Source organism: Mirounga leonina, unplaced genomic scaffold, assembly GCF_011800145.1.
Source record: "Mirounga leonina isolate KUSES-001 unplaced genomic scaffold, KU_Mleo_1.0 Mir_165, whole genome shotgun sequence".
Classification (NCBI taxonomy): domain Eukaryota; kingdom Metazoa; phylum Chordata; class Mammalia; order Carnivora; family Phocidae; genus Mirounga; species Mirounga leonina.
Genome location: NW_023270415.1, coordinates 9,250,930 through 9,268,679, shown reverse-complemented (window position 1 = coordinate 9,268,679; position 17,750 = coordinate 9,250,930). Strand labels below are relative to the sequence as shown.

Genomic DNA, 17,750 nt, shown 5'->3' with positions numbered 1-17,750 from the left:
CAACCCACAGAAGGGAAGAAAACATTCATAAACCTCTATCTGATAAATTTATTTATTTATATTTAATATATATAACGAACTCTCACAATTCAATAATAAAGATACACTACCCAACTTAAAAACAGACAAAGGATCTAAATGAACATTTCTCCAAGGAAGAGATGACTGGCCAATAAGCACATAAAAAGATGCTCAACATCACTAGCCTTCATGGAAATGCAAATCAAACCACATTGAGATACCAGCTCATACTCACTAGGATGACTGTAATCAAAGGCAGATAATAAGTGTTGAGAATGTGGAGAAATTGGAACTCTCATACATGGTAAAATAGTGCTGCTACTTTGGAAAGTAGTTTGTCAGTTCTCCCAAAGGTTGAACATAGTTACCATATGATCTAGCAATTCAACTCCTACGGATATATTCAAAAAGAAATGAATGACCACACAAAAACTTGTACACAAATGTTCAAGAAACAGCATAACCGGTAATAGCCCCTAAGTGGAAACAACCCAAATGCCCATCAACTGATGAGTGGATACATAAAATGTGGTAGATCCATGTAATGGAATGTCATTCAGCAACAAAAGGAATGAAGGACTGATACACGTAACGTGAATGAATCTTGAAAACATTAGGTCAAGCGAAAGAAGCCAGTCACAAAAGACCACATATTGTATGATTCCATCCATATAAATGACCGGAATAGGCCATTCTAGAGTCAGAAAATAGTTGCCTAAATGTTGGAGAGGTTGAGGAGAAAGGGAGGTGTTAAAAGGAAATGAATGTGTGCTTATGGTTTCTGGAGTGAAGAGTTCTAAAATCAATTGTGGTGATGGCTGCACAAGTTTGTCAATATACTAAAAACCATTGTATTGTACACGTTAAATGGATGATTTATATGGTATCTGAATTGTATCTCAATAAAGTTATTTTTTTTAAAAAAGAGCTAGGCCAAGACAAATAGCTCCCGGAAAAAATGTTGACACTGGTAGGTACATTTAAGGAGGTGATAGTGAAATTCCAAACCCTTCAACAGCATGCTTAAAATACTGAAATGCTTGTCACACAAGTAAGTATTAGTTTCTTGTCAGGTCCTATTTTAATCCATCATTTTTAGAGCAATCAATACAAATCAAGGAATTTCTCAAACAATCCATCTTTTATTCCAATAGAATCACATTTAACAATCAGGGTCATATGGTTTAAAAACATCTGACCTGGGTTTTGGACTAAGACCAATGAGATGGATAGTTTGTTGTCAGCAGCCTTTAAAATAATACTCTTGATCCAGCACCAGATAGAAAAGGGACAAAAGCTATTTGTTTTCATTGATTTTTTAGTATAAATTTTATTAAATAGTAGGTTCTAAAACTGTTCTGTAAATGAAATAAACTGGATTTTTAAAAGGTGGTGGGTATGGGAGCTGCCACACAACCCACCCCAATCAGCATACTGAATATTCTTGTGTTTATAGCATAAAATAAAGTGGAGCTCTAGTCCCATCCCAGTGCATTCACCTGTGAACCTCCATACCCTTCCTTGCCCATCTCTTCCTGCGAACAGAAATGCCCCCTTTTAAGAGAATCACCCTTTTTTCCCATTACTGTGCTTAAAAAAAGAATACTATGCCTTTATATATGGATTTTAGTCACAGAATCCTTTAACTAAGGCCTTTCCCTAAAGAAAGAAAGGAAGAAAGAAAAGAACAGTTCTTTTGCAGGCCATTTATTTAAGACGACCCTCCTGCACCCCTGCCCAGTCAACGTACTACCCTTATTTAAGCAAAGATAAAAGGAATGAAGTGAGGACGGAGGTCTTACTTTAGACTGAGCCTGAGACTCGAGGCCCACCACACATTCACCCGGAACTTACCTTCCCAAGTCTCTGTTCTGCCACTCCACCAACCACCTTAAACTCCAGGTGGAACACTCTACAGACCACTTCTCCAAAGTTAGCTTGAGGTTTCTCCCCATCATACTGTTGCTCGCATCACCTCCCATCCTTGGAAATACCCCCTTCCTTCCACCGCCAGGTGAAAAGTCCCATTCCTCCTATCACCTTTCCTAATGCCCCCTTACCTTTGGGAAGTCGTGTGAGCACAGCAGCATGGCACGGCCAGGACTGGCAGACTACCACCCTGGCACTGAGAGCAAACACACAGGATGCAAGGCTAACTTAATCTCCCCTTGTGGAATTCAAGATCGGTCTGGGTAAGGCCTGAAAGCGGTTAAGGGACTACAAGATTACAGTAATCTTCATTAACTGCTTCTAAATTAAATAAACAACTTTAATGCAAACAGTCAGTAAGGCATTTTTCCCATTGCCCCCAGGATCTCGTCTCTTTCTGCTGCTGTAGGCATAGAGGGCTTCACTCCATTCTGTCTTCTCTGGACCACGATAGAATTCTGCACGTAGGTATAAAAAGAAGAAGAAACCCGAATCAGTCATGTATTAAACGCTAATCATTTGCCAGTTATTGGCCACTACTTCCTCAAAAAGGAAATTCTAAAAACCATGTGTAAAGAGGAACCAAAAAACTAATTCTAGGACTTCAGACAATATTTTTCAAATTAACAATTAAATAGAAGTGATCATTCCCCTAGGACTATGTTGACGGTAATTGGGATGGGAATATATACTGTTTAAGGACAAGAGCACAAGAGTCCAGTCCATCAAGAGGATCGACTAAATAACTGCCACATGAAAGCAACAGTTAATTTAGAAGAGGGAAAGGAAATGGCTGGATGCAGTGCTCAGAAGCACAAATCATATACCAATGTCTCAAGAAAAATGGGACCATTTTAACAATGATGGGTGGCAGTGGGAAAGGAGAAGGCAGAAATGGAAGCCTAAAATGTGTTATGACAGAGCAAGCTCTCCATTCTGTTCATATCCAGGTGAACTAAAATTATAATAAGGTCATTGTTCTAGGGCTGCTCTTAAATATCCATAGGAAGATCCACCTATATGAGACCTGCGTTCTTCCAGCCCGGAGGAGGAGGCAGCCAGTAAGAGCCCTCAAGGATCCTTCAAGGCACGCAGAGAAGAGTCAAAAGTGTCCCCAGTCATCACTAAGAAGGGATTGTGGGTACTCACTAATTTGGGGCTTCAGTTTCAAGCCAAAGAGTGGAGTTTTAACACAAAGCTAACCAAGCTAGGCTTACCCAGAATTTCCGGCAGTTTTTGTACTTCAAGAAGTAAGTGGAACACCGTTCCCTGTCGTAGTTATTTTCATCCATACACCTGGTAGAAGCATCAGATTCCTTAAATATGTAAGAAAGGCATCATTTAAGAGGGTGGAATGGGATCCTAAACTTCTGAAGCCGCTTCCCCCCAAAGCAGGTAATATGAACTCGTTCCTTTCTGTTCATTTTAATGAGCATATAATGAACAGAAACTGAATTATCTTTCCAACCATCCCAGCACTCATTCTACTCAGGGCAGACATCTTCCTTTTCATAGTCTGGGTCAGTTTTCTGAATATCTGGTCACGGGAACTTGAGCCCAAGCACAGACTGAGATAATTTATCCTGGTAACCGTTTAACAAAGAAGCTGAGGCAAGGTGCAAGGTGCTGAAAATCACTCCTGCACAGGGAGAATTAAAACCGTCTCCTGACGCAGGGTGCAGCTGTCCTGCCTTTCCAAGTTCTCCCTTGGACCTGACTGATGTTAAGCTGGTTTCAAGATCCTAAGTAAGTCGCTAATAACTGGTCTACATCAAGGCAACTTAAATTAACACCACTCATCTCAATGTATTTTTGGCTATCATTCCCTCCACTACGCAAGTACATATACTATTATGTATGCAGTTTTAATAGATATCATTAGTATCACTTCAAAACCCAAGTGAGCAACACAGGGCTGTGAGTTCAAAGGAAGGTAGGAGCCATTTGGAAATTAAAATTAAGCTGTCTAAACTGGAAGTAGATTGGATAACAAACTTTAAAGTGAAAAGTAGGATTCTGAGACGTCATCTAAGGGAAAGCGTTAACTAAAGGGGTAGGTAATTTGCTTCACAGATCTAAGAAACACGGTCTATCTAAAGAGACTTAATAAAGCTGTTCAACACAGAGCTAATATATGTAGCAAAGCTAAATTTCTATGCCAAATATTTAACGAATGTGTATATTTGAAAAATGCATACAGGTTCAGGGAATGGCACCAGTCTGATGACTGCATTATTCCAGGGTGACAAGGCCACAAGTCAGTATGGCTAGTCATTCCAAATAAATGCCAATAAGACCTTATTATTACAACAAAACATTTTGTGTACATGACACCTTTGTGGAAAGCTTTAGGCTTTAAATAGGCAAATTCTATTATAGCCCCTTATTCACAGCAGGCTGTCTCAAGGACAGGATGAAATTATTGCTATTAAGACACAAATTTCAGTGGCAGTTGAAAAATAGGCTTTGCTACTTGCCACTTTTGGACTACAGATTTTCCTTGGAATATATACTGTTATACAGTGGTTAGTAAATGCTTGCAAATTATACAAATGGAAACTTCAAAGGGATGGATCTTTGTTAGCTAAATTATGAATACCTAAAATTGTTTAGTGAAATAAAGATACACTGGCCAGGAATATTTTTTGTATAGAAATAACTTTATTCAAGAACTACAGAAAACAGATGCCCACAAAAATGGAACAAGCCTGTTTTACCAAGTTAACACTCATGAAAATTAAAAGCAAACCACCTTACCAACAAGCAAGGGTTTATGTCAGGATCTCTCAGCCTTCGTGCTACCATGGGCATCCTAACAGTTTTCTTACTGCAGGCAGATGTTGGAGAAAAGAGTTACACAGTGAATGACAGAAAATAAATCAATACATCTCATTAGACCCATGAGTACTTGAAAAATTAATTTTGTCGGGGTGCCTGGGTGGCTCAGCCGGTTAAGTGTCTGCCTTCGGCTCAGATCATGGTCTCAGGGTCCTGGGATTGAGCCCCACGTCGGGCTTCCTGTTCCACGGGAGGCTGCTTCTCCCTCTCCCACTCCCCCAGCTTGTGTTTCCTCTCTCGCTGTGTCTCTCTCTGTCAAATGAATAAAACATAAAATCTTAAAAAAAAAATTAATTTTGTCACAATGATTATCCCAGTAAGGAACTTCATATGTCCTCTGTTTTACGAGAATAAATATTTGGTTGGGTTTTTCCTTTGCATTGCCATAGTGCCTCAGCATGAGGGCCATATTTAAATTCATCCACTGAAATTTGATTATAATGTCCAGGAAGATTCTAGTTCAGTTATAGTTCAGTTTTAGTTTATCTTTATTTCTAAAGGTTAAGCTATTAAATATACTAAAAAAAAAAAAAAAAAAAAAAACCCTAAGAATACAGCATGCATTCTTTTTTAAAAAATATATTTATGTATTTATTTGAGAGCGAGTACGTGCAAGCAAGGGAGAGGGGGGAGTATAGAGGCAGAGGGAGACAAGCAGACTCCCTGCTGAGTGGGGAGCCTGCTATGAGGCTCGATCCCAGGACCCTGAGATCATGACCTGAGCAGAAATCAAGTCAGATGCTTAACTGACTGAGCCAGCCAGGCGCCCCAAATACAGCATGCATTCTAAAGATTACTTCGTTATTATACATTTGATCATCATACAAAATAAGTGTGGAATAATTAGTACAACCCAACATTAGCAAAAACATTTGTTTACTAAACTTAACTGTGTACTCTGTAGCCAGCACCAGGGTGGTCAATATACTAAAAAAGTTATTGCTTAGTTGGCATTTTGAAAGCTAAAAAAGAAAAACTGAAACTTTACTTCCAGTGGCATCTTTATTTAACTGATACTTCCCTTGGTTAAAGGAAGTCACAGAATGCTACTGTGGTCCATTAATCTTCCAACTCAAGCCTTACACATGGAGCTCTGCAGAAGTCTTTACCGATTAAAGATGATCACAGTTCCCTAAGAGCCACCTAGTGACTCCAAGTCAAGTAGTGTGATTCACACACTACTCATATATGTCAACTATATTCCAGGACAACCGCTCTCTATAATAATGCAGTTCAACTGAAATTGGCATGCCTATTATCTTCGAAGACATGTCACAGAAAGGAAAAGAGAAAATTAAGAAAAACAATAATCAACGAACTGTTATTTCAAAGTGATTTTTTCGTTTCAGTATATTGGTATGCTATTGATGAGCCACCCACAGACATTTTTAAATGCTCTGCACTAAGTTTAAGGGGCTGAGCTAACTTGTACTCTCGAATCCTGTTCTAGCTTAACCATCTTCCACCTAAAGATGGAAGGAGAAACAAGCAATAATGCAGTATGACCTACACCAACACCACCCAATAGAAGACTGCATCAGTCAGTATAACCCAAGAAAGGTCAGAATTTTTATATGAAGTGGTTTCTACTTTTCTTTCCCTAAGTGACACTGTCAAAAAATATCAGTCATGTTAAGAGAAATAAGGTACATTCAGGAAAATCAATCAAACCCCTAAGCTCCTAAAAAGTGGTGGTATTTGCAATCAAGAGTCACCCAGTTCAGAGACCAGGATGTCCAGGCTAAAAGAGATCAATCTTTGCAAACAAGGATGGGAGAAAAGTTTAGTCATTCCAGGATCCTTTAACTTTTAGGAATCCTCTAATCTGATTACCATTGAACACTACATGAATATACCTAGCTAACAGAAGCATCTAGGTAAAAAAGAAATTAAAGTTGCTATTCAATTATATCTAGAAGCTTCTTCCTCTCCTGAACAGAATTCTTTTGCAGGCTTGACTTCTTACTAAGAGATGATGGTACTAAGTAAACTCACACCCTTCTTTTTGACATTCATTCTATGATGTAAGAATATAGAACTCTGCTTAGCTGTTCATATTCCTTAGACATATAATCTCAACAATGATCAGACATAGACAAAACTCTGGTTGTGTGCCTTACATGAAAGTGTACTTTCACTGCATTTTATCATCAGTCAAGAATTCTTTAAAAATAACATCTAGGTAACATCACATATATGCAAATCAGGTTTGGACCATGAATTTATTCAGATTTCATTTCCTTTCCCTTCCGGATTCTACATACAAGTCAATGCAAGTTTGGATTTCTAAATTACACCTTCTTTGCATGAATCCTCACGTATCAACTGGAAATGAAGAGGAAATGTCAATTTACAGTGAGGAGAGGGGCTAAAGGGAAGATCGAGTGTTCGGCTAGAGAGGACTTATCTGCTTACTTTCTGAAGCACTAAACAAATATTACAGAGCTCTACTTGCAAAGGACAGTCAGAAAGAAAACCAAAAATTTGAGGGATGGGCCTCAAAAGCACAGTACAGTTGAGGAATAACTCTAAAATCTTCTCCAAAAGGCAAACTGCTTTAAAAAGTATGTCTTGATTTCCTTCCCATCCAATTCACACCCCCACTCTCCAACTAGCTTTGAAAGGGAAGAGAAGAGAACGTTACTGAACACGTCCATGCCCACATGCTGGTCAGAGCTAAGGCAGGGTCTGTGGCTCTGATAAAACGCAAATGCAACTAGCAGGAAGCTGAAACACGTTATGCGAGAACCTAAAGCCCTTAACCCACTGCTGGGTGCAGAAAGGCAGGGTCAGGAAGTCGGCATGGTACAGCGGGGCGGGGCAGTCGAATGGAGAAACTGGAGATGTGAGTCCGCGGCCTTGCTGCCTCTCGGCGATGCTGTCCGTCTAATGGTGGACGACAGGCACAGGTGAACACACCTTGCTCTGACCTCCGATGGAGCCGAGTGGGGCAGGGGGAGAGGAAAACGCAAGAAATTGGGGGTGGGGGTTGGCAATTACGCCCCAAAGGCTGAGAAGCAGGGTGAAGGAAGAGCTAGGGGTGCCCAGGGAGGGCGAAGGTCACCTTCCTCGTCTCCTGCCCGAATAAAACCGGGTCGTGGAAAGGAGGAGCGACAGGAAAGGGCCTGCGCTGAGGCAGGGCCTGGTGGCAGCGGCTTCACGACGGAGGAGAGAGGATTCCGGCCCGCGGTGGCCCATCTGCACCCCTCTCTTCTCGCATCCCCGGAGCCGCCGCGGAAGGAGGGGCGGGGGACCACTCACCTCGGGCGACCGCTTCGCCAGCGCCCAGGCCGTCTCCAGCTCCAAACACGTCAATGGCTCACGCAGCTGGACCTTAAGTAGCGCGCATCCCAACGTGCTGCCCCCGCTCCCCGGCGGCCGCCAGCCCAATCAACGCGCGCCGCCGCCAGACTGACAGCCGTGCCGGGCCCTGCCGGGCGGGGGCGGGCGGGTCTCGCCCCGCCCCCAGCTGGCGGGAGGAGGGCCGAGGCGGGAGGAGTGGGCGGGGCCGAGCGTGCGGCCCCGCCCCTTTCCCCCGCCCCGCGCGCCCCCCGCGCCGCGGCCCGCCTCTTAACACTTTGGTTTGACGGGCGGCGCCGCGGTCCAATCGGCGGGCCCGTCTCTGGCGGCGGCGGCGCCTAGTGGCCGGCCCCGGGGCGGAGCGCGCGCGGGGGGCGGGCACATTGGCGGGCGGGGACCAGGGGCGGGCCGGCGGGAGGCGGGGGCGGCGGCCGAGCAGGCCGGGGGAGGCGGCGGTGGGCGCGACGTCGGCGGCGGCGGCGGCGGCGGCAGCGGCAGCTGCAAGTTGGGCTGCAGGGGCAGCGCATACACTACAATGGCTGCTGGAAAGAGGCGTAAGGAAACAATTTCCAGGCCCGCCGCGTCCAGCCCGAAATATGAGAAAAAAATTATTAGAAATTCCGCGGGCGGTGTAAAGGCGGCGGACGGGCCGGAGGGAGGATGTTAAAGCCCCGCGGTGAGTTCTCCCGGGGTCCGGGGCGGCGGAGAGGCGTTTAGCGGGAGAAATATCAGGGTTATTTAAATTATGGGACTAGCCGAGGGGGCAGAGGAGCAGCAGCGGCGGCAGGAGGAGGAAAAGTTTGTGCTACTCTCAGCCCCAGCTCAGGACCCCAGAGAGAAAAATAATAATAAAAAATAAAATAAAATAATTAAGCGGGGGTGTGAGGACTCCCGAAGTCGCTTCTGACAGGGCAGGGGGCGATGCGGCTGGAGACCCAAAGGTGAGGTCGGTGGGAAAAAAAAAAAAACCCTTTATTCAGGGTCTGGAAAGTTTGAAAAGTTTTCCTCCTCCTCCTCCTCCTCCTCTCTGGTGCTGTGAATATTGTGACAGCGGCAGCGGCAGCAGCGAGAGCGGAAGACATTAGAGACCCGAAAAATAAGGGAAAAATTAATATAAATTCAGTTTTGAGAGTAAACTCTCCGCATTTTCCACCAAAACATCCCGGGGGAAGGTCGCTTCCCAAAGGGCCTGGCGGAAACCCGCAGTCGGCAATATTTGGGGGGCACTTTGAGTGACTTGGGGTAACTTTGCCCCTTTTTCAAAAGAGGTTTTTCTTTTTTGGAGAATGAATTTGTTTTTGCCCTTTCCTCAGGTGGGCGAGTCGGGGTCGGGGTGCGGGGTCTGCGGGGAGGTGTGAGCCCTGGATGTGTGGCTGCGAGGGGGGGGTAGGAGGAGGGGGTGCTAAATGAAAGCAGGAGATCTGCACAGAGCAGGGACAGCTTGTTGTCAGTATCATAAACAACCAAAATGGAGGGAGAACTCAGGCATATAACCAAATAAAAATTTTTTAAAAATCGCAAAAAATCCCTAAAAATCCGGGATGCTCCCCCTTTTCTCGCTAAAGGTAAAAGTATGAACCGCCTTTCCCCTGAAGTCCATTTTGACTTTGCAGGGACCAAGGAGTTAATATTTATTTATTTTTTAAAACTTTCGAAGGGCAAAAGCCTTTTATAACTCAACCGACAATGAGAAAACGTGAAAATCCGATGCAAGAGAAGGAGGGGGAGGGAGGGGGGAGGTGGTAGTGCAGAAACTGCTAAACTTATTGGTAATGTGGACTGATCTGAGATAAGATAAACACTATATTTGCTATTTTATAACTCTTTTAATGATCTTTGCGGGGTGGGTTTTTTTTTTTTTGGTGGAAAAAAAAGTGATGCCATTTTCTTAATAGAGTTAATATGTGTGATTGGAAGAATAAACCTTTCCGGCTTTAGATTGCATTTTCGTCGCATTTATGTTTCAGGTTTTGTTAGTGGCTCCCTCCTTTCTTTAAACTGGGCTCTACAGAGGAGGGGTAGAGAGGTGATGTTGCACAGAGAGACTGGAGTGCAAGACTGGAGCACCTTTTGGGGAGGGGTGGGAGTTGCTTGGTTTCTCCCTTCCTGACCCGTTTGCTTCACCTGTTCGTCCTCAGTAAAGAATATTAAGCTGAAGTTTTCTGGTTTTACGTATATAAAAGGATGGTGCCTCTTGCATCACATTGAAGTTAATGGGAAAGTGCTGCTGATGTTGGTTCCACGTGGGATGTGGGACAGAGCAGGGCATTTTAAAGGGACAGCTTCTCTTTTCTTATGATTTTCATCACCTGCACAGAATCACTGTCTGAGGACCAAAGGCAGAGGTGCTGGAAGGGTGTGGTGGTGGAAGAGCCTTCTCTTTCCATTACTCAAGTGCACCCACCTTTAGGAGGGATAGAGGGAAAGGAGGGATAAACAGGCTCAACAGAAGATGGATATTGTGTAGATTAGTTTGTATCCAAGCTGTTCTTCTGTGTAACAAGCCTCCCAGGAACTTTTCATGTTACATTTCTTTGCTTTGGAAGCTGATTTTGGAAGGATTTGTGGAAAAATGGAAATAGTTTAAGGTGTGTGGTGTAATGGTATAGCATTATTGAACAGTTATGAATTCTGTGCAGCAAGATCAAAGAGCTGTGTATGCCCATAATGTGATTTTACAGCCATTTTGTAAAAGCTGTAAAATACCTAATATTCAATTTGGCTGAAGGTACATTGAGGACTTCTGGTTGAAAACTGCAGACAGAGTGGTGGAGATTCTTTTACACTGTAAGCAGTAGGCATTTCTTTAAGGGGAAAAAAAAGCACATACACCAACACCATGGAAAAGTTTACGTATACCCATTTTTAAAGCCCATCCTATACATGTGCTGTAACTCTGCTACTTTGAAATTAAAAGGTTTTAAAATCCTGAGACCTATCAGTTTGCATCTTTTAAGTTGAATTTATTTGTGTTATTTAACAGGAAATGTTTACTGATCATATACTACTGTTGACTCTGATGGTTGACATTTTCACAATATTTTCAAATTTTAAAATATGTCAGTTGTTAGCTGAATTCTATTTGAGATTAAGGTTCATCTCAAATAGAGTTTACTTGTGCTCCATTTTCCACAGGTATATGGAGTTTTGCAATAAATGCCTATTTTCCTTTGTTTTTTATGAGTTATAGAAATAGATTAAAATTAGAGCTGGATTTTTACACATCTTATACAGAATATTTTTACTTTCCATACTGTACAAACAGATTATTGTTTTGAAGCCCATTGTATGTTAACATGTGTTCACAACTGAGCTCCTATCTGCACCTTTCTGTAAATACCTCCCTAACAGCATTACATCGCTGTAGTGTTTGAGTACATCATCTTGTGGTTTCTGATTTTGGAAGCAATTACACCTTTCTAAGAACTCATTAAAAATTATTCCCATGAACCACTGTTAAATCAAAACTGATTGGGAAGTGATTAAACTATCAATGGGAAAGAGAAACTTCCCTTCCCCAAAATAATCATCTGTCCAGGGGTGTCAATGCCATTAATATTTATACAACCTTTGAAATTTCTTTTACATTTTTATTGTATTTTGGCTGAAGAAAGGTACATTACCTATAAGTAGTCAGAATTAGGCTCTGTGTTTAAAATAAATGAGACTTTTAGATCTTGAATAGTTGCCACTTTGACAGACTACATACTAATATCAAATAAATTCAGTTTCTGTAAAAGTGAAGGAAAAATATTTCTTCCAGTTACAGTAGACCATTGAGTTACTCAGTTTGTTTGGACACTTCAAGTTATGATTAGTTTATTGTCAACCTAAATAAAAGTGCTGGTGTTGTGATTTTTTTCCTCTCTCACAAAGGGTGGTATAAAAGTTTCTATGTATTTGGGTTTTACACAACTAGCTGCTTATCTGAATAAGAAATTGCACTGAGAGTGCACAAAGTATATAATCTTTAATTCCTTAGAGTCTTATTTAGATAGGGCACAGCATAATATCTAACTTGAATTGGTTGTATTGAGCTTTTTAAATGTCTCAGATATAATGTCTGTTGAACATACTTTTTCTGAAGCTACTACTAAATTATACCAATTTACAGAAATAATCCAAGGATATTGTATACTCAAAATCTTTGTTTCAGTTAGAGTTAGAGAAACCTCCTACTTTGAGATTCTTACTTGAAATTTATATGCCTAATTCTGCTGTTCGAAGTTCTATAAGGAGTTTAGCTGTTGTGGAAGATAATTTATAGATATGGGCTAGTTCTGAAAAAATTCCGTATCTGTATGTTTATTATAACCAAAATATTTTAATAAACAGACATCTTACAGCTAAATAAATTAGTGAATTTGCTTTTATCAATATAGTTTAAAATTTTTAAGGGTACTCTTTGTATTTTAATATCCTACAAAGGTGGGTTTTTTTCCCCTTCATTTTTAACATAATCCTGATTGTTGTTATACACATTTTGGTTGGTATTCTGGAAATTTTCCTTTCTAAGGATTAAATTGTTGTTTGCTAAATGAAATGTAATGCTCCTGTCTTTGATATTTGAAAAGCCAAATAACTGAAACATGTATCTATAGCCATCTTTTAAGTTTTGTTTCAATAATCATTTGCCCCTTGAGCTGTGTAATCAAAATATTGGTTCATTCTAGGAATGTTTTAATATTTTTTATTTAGAATTCTGTTCTTTGGAAAATTAAGATATACAAAAAATTACCTGTTACACACACATTTATATACACACACACACAAACCCAAGAAAAAAAGAAGTTTTGCTGAATGAGTTTACTTACACTGCCTGGAATACTCGTTCTTTTTGATGTGTTTCCAAATGTGTAGGGAATAAATATAAATTTTTTCTCTTTGTGTTGATAACATCTTAGATTCTTTAGTTATTTGAGTAAGGGAAGAGTTTCAGAAGAAGGAAAAAACAACTGAAGGTGTTCAACAAAATCCAAGATAGTGAATATGTTAAAGGTAAAAGGGCTATAAATTGTCCCTTGAGCCATGTTTTAAATGTTTTAAGAACCAGATAAACACCTTTCCTGAAACATCAAATACTTTGAATATATATCAGCTACTGTGAAAAAACAAAAGTGGACCTTTAATTTCTTTAATTTTAACAGGAATTAATGTAGTCAGCATATTTAACTAATTAGTAAGTGTTTAGGTAGGCTTGTGAAAGTATTTACAAATAAGTTAAATGTGAGGGCAGGGTACATCAGATTGATAAACTGTAAAGTTAACTATGATTTTAGGATTCATGTGTGGGAATTATTTTCCATTTTATGATAAGATCACTTTGGAGGTAGCTAATTTTTACTTTTTGCATTTATTCCAGTGCCCAATTTTTTTTGAAATGCCTGAACCTGACATCCACTCTATTACTGCTTTTCATTTATAACAGGACAACTTTTATATTTCATTAGCAAATTTAATTTTCAAGCTTGATTAAGAGAAATTAAATGAAAATGTTTAGGTCATAATATTTTATAAAAGTATTAGTGTATAGTTATTAACATTTGATGTTATAAGAAATATACATGTATGAAAGCCTTCTAGAAATTATAACAGAGGCATAAGTTGATCTTTACTTTTAAATCGCTTGGCCTGCTGTCCGGTGGTTTGCATTCTGCTCAGTTTGTACACCTGTCCCTGCCTCCTCTTTCCAGAGTGGTATTGACAAGGATAGGATGCTGGGGAACTATCAAGGGTGGTTTGGTATTTTTGTTTTCTGTATGTTTGGTATTTTTGTTTTCTGTATGTATTGTTGTTTGTTGTCCTTAGGGTGTTAAGGCTTTTGCTTTTTTTTTTTTTTTTTATTAATGCTTATCAGAAAACAGAAATCCATTTTTATAAAACAAATAAATTCTCATTTTAAAAAAATGAAGTGGTGTGATACTGCATTAAAATTGTTAGTGTTTAAAAGTCCCTGGATGTCTTGTAAACAGAGTTACTGCAGGATCATGGTATTAAAACTAACCACAGTGTGTGTTGGGAATTTGAGATGACTACCTAAGAAATGTGTGTGCATATGTAAAGTGAGTGAATTTAGGCAATTAGGTCCTAGGTTAATAGGATAAGCAATTTTCTTGAAATATTTCCTTGCATTTTTTTAAGTGAAATTTTTTTCCTAATCTAAAAACAGAAAACCTAGAACTATGAAGGTGTTAGAAAGTTTTTTTGATGCCTTTTAAAAATAAGAGTTTAAATAATGAAAGTGTGTAAAGGGAATATAAGAATGGACTAAAATGTCCAAAATTGATAGGAAAGAAGTAGAGAGATGAGAATTTCAGAATAAAATAAAAATCACGGTAAATTTAAAAATGTCTTTGTGAGTAAAGAATAACTACCTACAAAGCAAAAATAATAAATCTACCCCCCCCCCAAAAAGGGGAGAGATAATTGGGGGAATCTATAAGAGAGTATTTCCAATACAAATTGCTGACTTTATAATAACCTTTTAAAAATAGATTCTCCCAAAGCCTTTCTACCAGATCTTCTTAGATTTGAATTAAACTAAATTCTAAGAATAATTTGTAGTGGTTATTTTCAATTCTTTATTTTTAAGTAAGGAAAAATTTTTTCCTATTTTAAAAAGATTTTAAAGATTATTTTAAATGTGTACCTAAGTGAAGTGTTCTGAAAAATCTTAGAAAATATTGAAAATTATTTTTTCCATTCTTCATCAGAAAGTTTAAAGCTTTCTGTTAGATTAATGAAATAGATTTTAAAAACTTAGTCTAAGAACAAGGTACTTGTGGGCTTTTTAATGGTAATTTATATCATTTCCTACATACTTAATAACATTTAAAAAGCTTTTATAAGGTAAAGATAAGAACAGTCAACAAAGTTCTTAATTTCTGGACTGTTTTTAGGTGTATGCTGACAGTTAAAGGAAAATTTTCTTTCCTATTTATTAATTAGCAATTGATTTTCTGAAGGAAGATCTAGACTTCTTATAGTGTTATGTTCCGGTGTAGAAGTTTCCTTTAGTATGAGAAAATTTTTTGAGGGTAGAGTAGGCATCTTTTCCTAAAGGGCAGCTGAATCCTCTACGGATTGTGAATAATGATCTGCCCTTGCAGAGTCTTGAACTCTACCTTTTTTGAGAATGAGAGGCTCATTTTAGACTTACAGTACACAAATACTTGAATTATTGTCTCAAACCAATATTGAAATTGCACATGTGCATATTGATTACTTATGATAGCCTATCTTTTGGTTTCTGAATATGGGAATATTCTCAGATTAAATGCTACAGCTAAAAGGCTGCCATCAGTTTTTAAAAAAATTTCTGTCATTTTAATCAATAGACATTAGAACCTTTAATTTTGAGATACATTTTTGGAGACTGTTAAACTAGAAATCAATCAGAGAATGAGGGATTTAGCTCCTTTGGCTGAAAAGCAAGCTGAGAAAATGTTTTAATCAGTTTTGTTCACTTGAAGGTGTATTAGTAAAAAGTTGATTGAATCGTTCTCCATCAGGAGAATTTTAAGAAACTGAACCTAGAAGATTAAGGTAGTTCAAATGTTCAGGTTAAAAATAACACCAGCTGAATTTTAGTCTGCTACATTTTCTAAGTAATTTGATTTTATTTTCTTGTATTGTCTTAAAGCTGGAATTATGTAGCGCCCACATCACTTTTCATCATACCCTAAAAAAGTTAGAATAAGAGGGTTGTTGTTTATTTTAATCAACTTTAGCAAATGAAATGAAAATAGGGTTTTATTTAAGAATATATTACCTTTCTTAAGCTTTTTGTATTTCCTAAATATAATTTCTATAACTTCTGTTCCAAAGAAGAGAAATTCGCTACCTTACTTTAAAGTTGAATTTGTTCTAAATTTGCAGTTTATGAGAGAGTTGTGTCTTTATATAGCTGAATAAGATCTATTATAACCTTAAACATTAATATGACCAGTATATCTGATTAGAAACTACATCTCAAACATGAATTTGCTTTCCTTGAATTTCTAAACTTATTTTCTGAGTAAATCTGAGAAAATGTTTTTCGTGTGTTTTTCTAATTTGTTATTGTCTGAGGTAATTTACTTGGATAAAATTTCAACCTTGGTTATGTTACCTTTCTAATATTAGTAGTATTTTATTTGCGTATCACTATTCAGATGCTTAGAGTTTCAGCTCTAAAATAGAATTAGACATATAAGAAAATAGGTAAATTATACCAAGAGTGGTGGAAGCAGCTCTAGTAGTTCTTATTTGGAAGAGTGTAAAATGTTTCAAAGAAGGAAAATGCCTACAAATACAGGGCACTCTTCTAACAGCAGTTGGTGATATTTTATGCTTTTCTTTTAATGCTTCATAAAATTTGAGCATCCTCAGAGCTCCTGTCATATAAACAAATAACTGATTTAACTATGCCCTGTGTAAAGTATATGTATCAGGCTTAGCTTTTAAGGTAATTTGCTTTAGTTTCTTTTCAAGAAAAAAGTGTAAGACAAATATTCCTTAGAAATAATTTAGCATACAGTACATTTTAAAAGGTAATACATGTAAAATATATAATCGTAAATCAAAATGAAAGGATCATGTAACATTTAATTAGACATAGAATGAAGGTTTTAAATATTTGGATAACTTGATGTGCTACTGAAATTAGGGAATTTTAATTGAAAGCTGTTTCTGTACCTAAATTTATTTTTATATGCCTAGAAGTTAGTAAACAAAGTGAATACATATAATTATCTGACAGTTTGTAGAAGTTCATAAACAGAGTATCTTTTGACACAATCAATGAGAATATGTTTTTCAAATACAGGCACAAAATTACTTAGAGAATTATAATATTCAATTATTATAGTTATTTTTGAAGGAAGAGTGGTGACAGATGGGTTAGAACTGTTTTTATCTACGTCACTTGCATATCCACTGCATTTGAAATTTTTAATCATTAAGCGTTTAAGACTCTTAGGGGTATTTTAGTTCATTTTAAGTAGCATTACAGATGTTTTCCTTAAACGTCTCTCTTTTTGGACATTACAATTAAGACAATTACTTTAAAACTTTAGCTGCTTGTGTTTAATAATAGCAGTTTTGTTCCCAAGATCATATTCTTAAAAGAAGTTTCTTCCTTGAAGCACTTTTAATCATAGCTCGGGTAATCTTTTTAAATATGCACTAGGCTTCTCTTGTTTCTTGAGGTAGGCATCTATCGCTATGAACTTCCCTCTTAGAACTGCTTTTGCTGCATCCCATAAACTTTGGTAGGTTCCAGTTCCATTTTCATTTGTCTCTTTTATTTCTCTTTTGATTTCTTCTTTGACCAGTTGGTTGTTCAGTAGCATGTTGCTTAATCTCCACATGTTTGTGAATTTTCCAGTTGTCCTCATGTAATTAATTTTTAATTTCATGCCAGTGTGGTTGGAAAAGATGCCTGATACGATTTTAATCCTCTTAGGCCTTTTTTTTGTGGTCTAGCATATGATCTATCTTGGAAAATGTTCCATGTGCACGTGAGAAGAACGTGTATTCTGTTGCTTTGGGTGGAATGTTCTGTAAGTGTCTGTTAAGTCTGGTCTAATGTATCATTTAAGGCCAATGTTAATTTATTGGTTTTCTGTATGGATCATCTCTCCATTGATGTTAGTGAGATATTAAAGTCCCTTGTTGTTGTA

At 38.4% G+C, this 17,750-nt stretch overlaps 2 protein-coding genes across 4 annotated transcripts in view; one reads left to right on the top strand and one right to left on the bottom strand.

Moving 5' to 3' along the window:
• Positions 1–2,272: 2,272 nt before the first annotated feature.
• On the bottom strand, positions 2,273–8,156 carry CHCHD7 (coiled-coil-helix-coiled-coil-helix domain containing 7). Of its 2 annotated transcripts, XM_035011182.1 has the most exons (4): positions 8,050–8,156; positions 4,708–4,777; positions 3,168–3,266; positions 2,273–2,408 (listed from the first exon to the last, which is right to left on the bottom strand). In XM_035011182.1, the coding sequence occupies exons 2-4, from the start codon at positions 4,759–4,761 to the stop codon at positions 2,304–2,306; spliced, it is 258 nt and encodes an 85-aa protein (XP_034867073.1). In that variant the 5' UTR covers positions 4,762–4,777; positions 8,050–8,156; the 3' UTR covers positions 2,273–2,303. The 2 variants fall into 2 exon arrangements, with proteins under 2 accessions (XP_034867073.1, XP_034867074.1); XM_035011183.1 differs by lacking the exon at positions 8,050–8,156 and having other exon boundaries at positions 4,708–4,912.
• A 447-nt stretch (positions 8,157–8,603) lies between these two features.
• Positions 8,604–17,750, top strand: part of PLAG1 (PLAG1 zinc finger) — a 48,384-nt gene continuing 39,237 nt past the window's right edge. For both annotated transcript variants that reach the window (XM_035011180.1, XM_035011178.1), the window contains exon 1: positions 8,604–8,764. The gene's annotated coding sequence lies outside the window, so the exon portion shown is untranslated. The remainder of the gene's footprint in view (positions 8,765–17,750) is intronic.

What these genes read in the sequence shown, in the direction of transcription:
- CHCHD7 (XM_035011182.1), bottom strand. Translation starts at nt 4,761, where the DNA reads ATGCCCATGGTAGCACGAAGGCTGAGAGATCCTGACATAAACCCTTGC. An exon ending in ACATAAACCCTTGCTTGTTG is followed by an intron (nt 3,267 to 4,707) that starts GTAAGGTGGTTT and finishes TACATATTTAAG; the next exon opens with GAATCTGATGCTTCTACCAG. An exon ending in AAAACTGCCGGAAATTCTGG is followed by an intron (nt 2,409 to 3,167) that starts GTAAGCCTAGCT and finishes ACCTACGTGCAG; the next exon opens with AATTCTATCGTGGTCCAGAG.